The sequence below is a fragment of the Nansenia antarctica genome (genome assembly GCF_963989245.1).
Source record: "Nansenia antarctica genome assembly, chromosome: 15".
NCBI classification, from domain to species: Eukaryota; Metazoa; Chordata; class Actinopteri; order Argentiniformes; family Microstomatidae; genus Nansenia; species Nansenia antarctica.
In genome coordinates this window covers 8,690,822-8,700,821 of record NC_137685.1, presented here as the reverse complement: position 1 = coordinate 8,700,821, position 10,000 = coordinate 8,690,822, and the positions used below count along the sequence as shown (strand labels likewise).

General features: G+C 51.6%; 1 protein-coding gene across 1 annotated transcript in view; it reads left to right on the top strand.

Moving 5' to 3' along the window:
• Positions 1 to 8,156: 8,156 nt before the first annotated feature.
• dag1 (dystroglycan 1) overlaps positions 8,157 to 10,000 on the top strand; it is a gene marked incomplete at both ends in the record, with an annotated part of 14,213 nt that continues 12,369 nt past the window's right edge. Inside the window, one exon of the mRNA XM_080545827.1 lies at positions 8,157 to 8,594. Coding sequence (XP_080401953.1) covers positions 8,157 to 8,594 — 438 coding nt within the window. The remainder of the gene's footprint in view (positions 8,595 to 10,000) is intronic.

Below are 10,000 nucleotides of genomic sequence, written 5' to 3'. Positions count from 1 at the left end.
GTGGGCGTACCATAGCGGTAACACGATCCAGCCAGCGCCCCCCCCCCCCCCCCCACCCCTGAGGTCCCTGGGGTTACCAAACCCGCCTGAGTCAGGCGTAGAGAGGGGGAAGCTTCCCATTGTGCCTGTTTCAACCCGAGGGTCAAAATTGGACCGCCGCACCCAAATCTCGAGTATCTGCCTGTGTTTTTGTGTCGCCTGTGTCATGTTTGCGCTCCAGAGGGATGCTGGGACCTGCGTGTTGACAGAGGCCGGCTACAGCTCTGATATCAGCATTCTGATTGGGCGAAATGACCGGCGGATACCTCCCCCCCCCCCCCCCCATCCCAGGGGAACTGTTTTTCTTACCGATGCTGCGTTTGTGTTATTTATTGTCTCCTCGGCGTTCCGACACCCTCTGTGTTCCACTCTCCTTCATCCCATCCCTCATCCCATCCCTCATCCCATCCCTCATCAGGACACGGACCCGTTCAGGTGTTTCACTACGGATGGTTACATCTGTTGTGGTGTGATTTACTCTGCCTTATGTGCACACGTATGCTGGTCGGAGGCTGCTCTGGTAGTGGGATGCAGGGGAGGCTGGTAGGGGTAGAAATTGGAGGACAGTACCTCATGTAGGCCTAATGCATGGAATGGAATGAGGAACGGTTTCAAGACATGCGTTCGATAGCAAGCCTCATTCCACTGTAATGCTAAGTTGGTGTCGTTTAGGTTCCCAATTCTGGTATTGTACAATACTAGTTAGTACAATGTTGTCACTACGTTAATTACAGTGTTACTACAAGGTGTGCAGGATCTCCGCCAAACGGGTATCTGCCTTTTAGACAAGGCTAATCTGCTTTGGTCTTGTAGTGGTAATACTGTGTTGTTGGTACTAACACTAATTACAGCATTACTACACAGGAGGAAGGATAACATCATGTTCGTTGTGTCCTGTAGAGGGGATCTAATCTGCTCTGGAGCCTGTCCGTGTGAGGTATCAGTCTCTGAGTCTCTGGTTGTCTGTGGTATATATCATTCTCTCTGGTGGTGTCTGAGAGTCCGGTCTCTCTGAGGAGTCTCTGGCTGTCTGTACTACTAGGTCGTCCTCGGACGAGCCCTCCATCGGCGCTTCCGGTCATCCCGATCTTCCGTACGTCTGGCTAGCTCGCCCGGTCCTTTCCGCTCATGCGTCTTTCTTGAGTACGTCCACGTATGTGGTATCAGTCTCTCTCTGGCTGTGTCTGAGAGTCAGTCTCTCGGAGTCTCTTGTCGCCCTGTGGTATCAGTGTCTCTGGCTGTGTCTGAGAGTCAGTCTCTGAGGTGGTTTCTGAGTGTCGCCAGCCTGACTCTGTCCCAGGCCCGCTATAGCAGAGAATGTGACCGTTATAGAATGTCTCTTCTCCTCTCTCTCCTCTCTTGTCTCTCCTCTTTCTCGCCCTGCCCTGCCGTTCCTAGAGCCATTTATAGCTCAGATCAGCTGTGAGCTAGGGCAGGGGGGAAGGCAGGGGGGGCGGGGCGGGGGATGGGGGATTTAGAAGGGCAACCGTGCTCTGACAGACCAACCCTGACGGGAGACGAGGAGGACCGAGGGTTCCCATTGGCTGCCGGAGGAATTCCAGGCTCTGCGGATATCCGTCCGTCTGCGTGCTCGGACGACCGTGGCGGTATCGTCCGGCGATGTCACCCAGTCGTTAAACGACACCTCATCCAGGACCGGGATACCACCCAGCACGGATGGCTGGCTCGCCAAATTAGGCCGGTGGTGTCATGTGATGTGTCCCCTGACCCTCTGCCCTATCTGGGGGCCTTCTGAGGGGAGAGTAGACACTCCCTACATAGACTAAGGCAGAGAACCCGGTCAACAGTGACCCTGGTCTAAATGGGAATGTTCGCTAGCTCGCTGCTCCTGATGATATCTGGCTAAATGCGGATACATCTGGATTAGGTTCGGCGATTCATTGAAAGCCAGACTCGATATCATGTTCATTTTAATAACTCTCGAATCGAGGCGATATCTTCACAGGGGTTTAGCCCTGCGGCGGTGGCGGCGGCTAAATCAAAGCTTTTCAGAAACAATTTGTCACCTTTTTTTATTTTACCTCAGATGTCCCCTTCCCCTTCCTGTCAGTCTGAGACGACTCTTAAATTCAGGGACAGTTGGTTCCGTGACAGGCCTGTAAGTTCCAGCAGCCTCTGCCTAGTTTCAGCCGGAGTTGGAAGGAAGAAATACTGCATGACATCATCACCACCCAGCGTAGGCCTGGTCCTCTTTAACATGACATCGTCGAGGGAGCGGAGGATGTTTATTTATAAAGATGGCCTCAGAACTCCACGGTTCAACTGGGGGAAGTTGTCAGTCTGTTTATATCCAGAACCGCCAAGAAGATGATGCCTGAGTCAGGCGTTCGGGGGATTTGAGGGGGTGGATATTCCGCTTTTCTAGCGTCACAGACTACCTACTGTATAGAAATACCAAATAAAGACGGAGGAAGATAAAACAAACAAACACTCAAAAAACGTTTTGTTTAGTTTTTTACACCGTCATAATGATGTCTATAGATGTGTAGTGTTCCACCGGTTTACTCTCTTCGTGCAGGGTAAACAGTTATTTACTTTATTAAGGGTGATTGCCACTTTATTTCTCTTCTTGCTGCAATGTCGAGGAACTGAAGCCTAAGGATTTGACTCTCTTATACTTGTGTAACGGGATGTAGCCTAACAATAAACTTGAAACTTGAAACTTGAACTTTAGGGGCTAGTTTAATGCAGGGGAGGCAGACATCGGAGGACAGGCTCATTGTGATGCGTGGGATGGAACGAGGAGACGTATCAAGCGCTGGATAAAGTCTAGTTCTACACTGTGGGCTGAATGTCAGGTGGCTTAGTTTGTTGTCTGACAACCCCACCTAGTTTGTAGCAGCTAGCAGCTCAATCCACCCTATGAACACGAAAGCTCAAGTGAATCTTATAGGCCTACCCTTAGCACAGAGTTTGTTTTGGGAGGGAGGAGCAGTGTGTGAATTACCCAGAGGAAGCAACGGCTAGAGCAGTTTAAAATAGAAATACATTTTATTTCATGAATACTCTTTAAAAATAATCTCATTGTAAAATTGTCCAAATCCTCAGCGTTGTCCTCCATCACGTCCGGTCCGCGCCTGGGTGCGGGAGCGTACGTCGGCATCACCCCTGGCTCCGCCGGTCCGCTTTTCCCGCTCCCGCTCATGGTCTCCCGCCGCGACTGCCAAAACGAGAGAGAACAAAAACTGACCAGTGCAAAGTTCATGTAACAACCATAGCAGCCAGCAACCCACACGCACACATCCAAAGACAGACATCCATACCACATACAACACATCAGAACATCTCAGCAGCCCACTCCACGACAGCAGTGAGTCCCAAGCAGAGTGTTGAAAGTCTCTAGTCTCTAAGGGTTGAAGGAGCACAGCTGTCAACGATAATCAAATCATAACAAGAACACGCTAATGCAATCACAACAAAACACACGATAAAGAGATGCATCACTGTAACTAAGTAAACACGCAAAAGGTAGCAAGCTGCACACCACTGCTACATAAGAGATATGATTCACAGCAAATTAAGTCACATCTGTAACAACAACAAGTCAACAAGTCCAACCTGTAACATAAACACCATTGAACGGAGAGTGTCCATTAAGAGTGTTCAGTAGTCAATCTAGGTCCTGGAAACTAGCCAGCGTTTTAGTTTTTTTAACTAACAAACTCTAGAATGGCCATTTCTGGAGTGGAGGCAGAGAGAGGAGACTGTCCAGCCAGAAACAGTCCAGCCCGCCCAGAACCGGTTCTTGTCTGTGGTTTGGGCCTACTTGTTTTTTCTCCCAACGTTCCTGGTAGATATCAGAAGCCAGGAATTGGAAGTATTAGCGCTAACATTATTTTTAGGTTAAAAAAGATTTGACCCTTTTTTTTATTATCCATTTATTCTCCCATTTCGGTTCCGTAACAGTCAACGGTCACAACTGGAAAAGAAACCTGTTGGTATCAGCTAGATCTAGACTGTGTCCTGAACTCCTCTGGCAAGCCGTGGCGGCATGATTTGTGTTTCATAGCGTCGCCTCTCTTTGTGTTTGTCTCTCTTCTGTGGGGTGTAAAAGGTGAGCGCTGGGCTGAACACGGCTGCTACTGCTGAGAGGAATGTGTCGGAGCCTTCTGGGGGGAAGTGACTCATTGCGAAACCGTCCAATGGGCTTCGGTCTCCTTTACAACAACCCGGACAAAAGCGTCGTCATGGCGCCTGCAGAAGCCGCTTTGCCCTCTGCCAGAGAACGGTTTCAAGGCAGAGACTGTTTTTCTTTTTCACCACCTATCCCCGCACGGGCGCACACACACACACACACAGTCACACACACACACACACACACACACACACCCCCCTCCACACACACACACACACACAGTCACACACACACACTCACACACACACACACACACGCACGCACGCATGCACGCACGCACGCACGCACGCACGCACACACACACACACACACACACACACACACAGTCACACACACACACACACACACACACACACACACACACACACACACACAGGCACCTCCCTTTGGTTAAGTCTTAATCTCTGTGCAGAGGGCAGGGCTGTGCAGCGTGGTCTGGGCCCCCCTGGCCTGGTACAAAGGGCTAGTGTGGAAGCGGCTGATCTCAGGTCTGCTCTGCGGCCCTCTCCCCTGTTCTGCCTGCCTTTGATGAACACGCCCGGTTTGATGTTGGAAGCTATCGCAGAGCAGAGGTGGGGTGCGGGGGGGGCTCTTAGACGTGAGGATGGGTGGTGTCTTGTCTGACTGGCTGGGGGCTTTTTTAGCTGATTTGGACCGGGTCCTCTCCCCTGAGCGATCAAGAGGGAGGAATGTGTTGACAGCTCTCTCTCTCTCTCTCCCCTCCCCCACTCCTCCTTCTCTCTGTCTCTCTGTCTCTCTTCCCCCCTACTCTCTCTCACCCATTCCCTCTCTCTCTCCCTCCCCCGCTCTCCTCTTTCTCTCCCTCTCTCTCTCTCTCGGCCTCAGTGGGTGAATAGCTCCCCTCCTCTCCTCTCCTCTCCTCTCCCCTCCTTTCCCCTCCTCTCCTCTCCTCTCCTCTCTTCTCCTCTCTTCTCCTCTCCTCTCCTCTCCCCTCCCCTCCCCTCCCCTCCCCTCCCCTCCCCTCCCCTCCCCTCCCCTCCCCTCCTCTCCTCTCCTCTCCTCTCCTCTCCTCTCCCCTCCCCTCCCCTCCCCTCCCCTCCCCTCCCCTCCTCTCCTCTCCTCTCCTCTCCTCTCCTCTCCTCTCCTCTCCTCTCCTCTCCTCTCCTCTCCTCTCCTCTCCTCTCCCCTCCCCTCCTCTCTTCTCCTCTCCTCGGCCGGCTGAAAGGAGCTCTTTATCAAGCAGAGACAGTTCTGAACTCCTTTCACACCGGCCTCTCAATTCCATCAGGCGTATTGTTCCTTGTGAATGGTGTGGACCGGACCCTCATCTCTACTGTACCGTCTGCTGCAGGCCCAGACCTGTTACAGGCAATCTCACTGGGGTGAAGGGTCAGGTGTGTGTGTGTGTGTGTGTGGTGTGTGTAGGTGGGGGGGTGTGGGTGAGTGGGGGGGGGGGGGGGGGGTTGTGTGAGTGTGCATGTGAGTGTTAAGGTATGTCTGTGTGTGTGTGTGTGTGTGTGTGTGTGTGCACGTGTGGTGTGGTGTGTGTAGGTGGGGGTGTGTGGGTGAGTGTGTGTGTGGAGAGTCCTACCTCCGAGCGTGATAACTGAACATGACAGGGCAGCCATCTTTGATTTCTAGGTGGATGGTGGAAAGAAAAACAGCAATAAAACGTCCCGGTAACACTTTCTAAACACTCTCATTTAAAAGCCATTATAATCTGGTACGGCCCTTAATTATTTACAAACGCTTAACTAATGTTGACAGTGAGTAGGCCGACTCCCTGATCATTTATTGATGCTACACTCACCACTTTAAGAAAAGCGATTACAAAGTCCTTACCAAAGTTAGTGTTGGACACGGACATTCGGCATCGTTATTCCCACTGTTTCACTCGTGTTGTTTTCTCCCCGAAGTCTGTTCCACCGGGTTGTTGTTGTTGACGACTGTCTGGCGATTTAGCAGTTTCGGCGTTTTAAATGAATGATTTAGAGCCTTTCCTTTCCTGGTGAGTGTGTCGTGTACAGTGAGCTGAGACGGCACCAGGTATTTCAGGGAGAGCTGAGAGACTGTTTGTTTTCCTTCGTTCAGGTCTCTGGAAGTAACTCTCTCCTCCTGACTACCTCTCCTCTCACTGGGGAGGGCCGGGCCCTGAGAGGAGAGAGCGTGAGAGCCTGTTCCCCCCTCTCCCTCCCTCCCTCCGGCCCTCCCTCCCTCCCTCCCTCCCTCTCCGGTTCCCTTCCTCCTCATCCAGAGAGAGGGGGCAGAGTGTGGCCCCCAGGGGAAATCACTTGTATTGTATGAGGCTGCCCCTCTACCCTGTTTATACACCCTCTCTCCTCTCTCCTCTCTCTCTCTCTCTCTCGCTCCTCTACCACGCCTCTCCGTCCCTCCCTCTCCCCCCCCCCTCAGCTACAGAGCTGAATGACAAAGCCAGAGTTGGGCTTACCAGCTCACCCCTGACAATGGAGAAGGCAGGCATTCATCCCTGCTGCCTCTTAGAAGGCTTCTGACCCCTGACCCCTGTCTCTCCCGTGCTCACTAATCTGTCTCTCTCTCTCTCTGCTGGTTCCTAGTGGTTTGACCCCCTGGCCCCTGAATGACCATGTTCCACTGGTCTATCTCTCTCAAGCCCCTAGTGGTTTGACCCCTGAGTGACCATGTTTTACTGGTCTATCTCTCTCAAGGCCTAGTGGTTTGACCCATGACTGACCATGTTCCACTGGTCTATCTCTCTCAAGGCCTAGTGGTTTGACCCCTGACCCCTGACTGACCGTGTCCCACTGGTATGTCTCTCTCAGGGCTCTGATTGGCTCCCTGCTGGTGGCGGGGGAGGAGACGGGTGTGTGCTGCAGTAATGGGTGCTGGAATTCAAAGAGAAATATTTATGTACGGGTGGGCGGGGGAGGGGGGGGTGGTGTGGGTGTAGGGATGGGCGGGGGAGTGTGTGTGTGTGTGTGTGTGTGTATGTGTGTGTTTTGTTTATGTCTATATGTGAAAGGGTCTAACTACACATAATTAGAGGATCACACAGTCCTTGCCTTTGAACACGTCCTAAAACGTACGTTTGTTTACAAGCCATGTATCACTAACCCAGTAGCCTACGAAGCAGGACGGCAGACGATACAGTGAAACCAATTCAGAAGTGATTTATGAAGTGTTTAGTCGTCCTAAAACGGTTGTTTGTTATATCGAGTGGGCTCTTCAACACTAAAACTTTCGTAATTGTGAAATAAAACTTTTGGGTCATTTGCGCGAAATGAGGATTGCCGACTTGCGGACTCTTTCACCAGACCGCGTCACAAATGTGTATGCGTGAGTCTGTCTGTGTGTGTGTGTGTGTGTCTGTGTCTCCCCGCAGTTGAAAGTCATAGCGTGTGTGTGAGAGTGTGTGAGTGTGTGAGTGTGTGAACGTTAATCAGATTACGGTGCCACACCTGTGCTCCTGTGATACGCAGCGCGGTACGTGGCGAGGGTTTTATTGACATTGAGATTTGTGAGGAGAATTAAACTCTTTGGCTGTTTAAGTTGATGAGGCTAAATATTGAACAGTCCACAGGTTTAACACTCCCCTCTGTCCCAACCCTCATCTAATGAATTCTTATCTCCCCCCCCTCTTCCTCTCTCCCTCTTCCTCTCTCTCTCTCCCCCACTCTCTCTCTCTCTCTCTCTTTATACAGCTCTCAAAGGCGGTCTTAACAATGGGATTTCCAGCCCACTGAAGAGCGCTTCACAAAAGAACAGGAGGGGGAAAGAGGAAGAAGGCAGAAGAAAAGAAAAGGAAAGGGTAAAAGAGGAAAACTAAAAGAGGAAAAACAAAAGAGGAGGATTTTCCGAGCGAGAGAGAGAGAGAGAGCTTTGAGAAGCGGATCAGCTTTTTTCGCTGGGCTGACCCGGGGTGCATGCCCCCCTCTCCCCCTCCCTCCCCTCCTCCCCCCTGGACATCCCTCATTGTGTGAGTGAGAGAGAGAGAGAGAACGAACGAACGCAAAAGGCAAGAATGCGCAATAAACGGAGAGATTCGCGGCGGCGGTCGACGGAGATGCTGGAAACAGTGGCGACAGGAGGCGGAGCCTGCGGAGGCGTATTGGCGTCCTCTACGTGGACGTCGGCGGGCCCGGGCAGGACTGGCGTCCTGGTGACCCTGGTCCTGCTGGTGGCCGTGGCCCAGGGGAGCGGCTGGCCACGGGACTCCCAGGGCGAGGTGGCGGTGCTGGGGGGAGGAGAGGGGGGGCTGGGACAGCTGGAGGCCTCCATGCACTCCTCGGTGCTCCACGACTTCCAGGAGGCGTCGACGACCGTCATGGCGGGGCCGGGTGCGGGTGCGGCCTTCGCTCAGCCTCAGGCCTCGGCCTTCCCAGACTCCTCGGCGGTGGTGGGGAGGGTGTTCCAGATGACGGTGCCCAGGGAGAAGACGGAGGGCGGGAGCGTGGTCAAGGTGAGGCGTTTTTTTCATTTCTCCTCCCAGGCACCAGGGGGCGCTAGGCGTCAATCCAACTCACTGAGTCGTGCGTCCCTGATGTGTCACTTTGTTTCACTATACATTGAAATACAGGCCTATGCGGCAATACAGGATGATGGCTGATTTTAGGTAGGTTCAGTAACATTGAACAGTATTTAATAGTGAAACATGACAATGGGGTCAAATGCGGTATGTGCTTCACTGTGCATTGGCATATAGGCCTATGCGGGAAGCAGAAATTGGTTAGATGAGACTTTGTTTCTAGTACGTCACCCCTCCCCACTTCAACATAGGCTTGAACTCCAGAAGGTGAGATGTTTGGTCTGAGCTCGAGACAGTCAGGCTGAGACGTTTCACCGATAGGCCCTGTTTTACTGTGTTCCTGAAACATCCTGTAGGATGCTCTACGCAGGTAGCAAGACTCAGGTTCCATTCGCTCTGTACTTATGACCTGTAGTCACTGCGGCAACAGGTAGCCTGACTCAACAGAGGGACAGGGGATCAGGGGAGGCTGGCGGAGGTCGAAAAATGGATGTGTTGGATCTCCAAATTGGACCTTCACCAGCCTCCTCTGGCCCGTGACCGCAGGTCAGAGTGTGAGGTAACCACACTCTGGTCAGCTGGTAGAGCATGGAGCTAACATGGCTTAGGTTGTGGACCGTACAATTCCTAATATAATATGACACTTTCATCCAAAGCGACTTACATTGCAGTGCATACGTTTTTCAGTATATATGGTCCTATACTGAAAAATGTATGCACTGCAATGTAAGTCGCTTTGGATGAAAGTGTCATATTATATTATATGGCCTCGCCTCTCCTTCTCCTCTAAGTCCCCTCCCTCTCTGCTGGTGTAGACGCCCAAATGAGATGCTCTGCTCTCTCTCTGGGTAGGCACACACACCCACACATCATGAACACACACACACATCATGAACACACACACACACACACACACACACACACACACATCATGAACACACACACCATGAACACACACACACACACACACACACACACCATGAACACACACACACACCATGAACACACACACCATGAACACACACACACACGCAACATGAACACACACATACGCACCATGAACACACACACACACACGCACACCATAAACACGTAAATTGGAAATATATGTCTTCAAGCCGGGAAAACGTCTGGCTGATGCCTTGTGATCCATGTCAGGGTGGTTTAATAATACATAGCATGTACAGTATGCTTTAGATATTTTCTAGGACCCAAGGCTATAACCTAGCTAACTAATTTAGCTGGAGACTTGCGTTCTTGAGATCTGTAATACAAACATGAAATAACACACTCCGTTTTGTTGAAGGTTTTATGAAAATCCTTCATAACGTGGAACATAG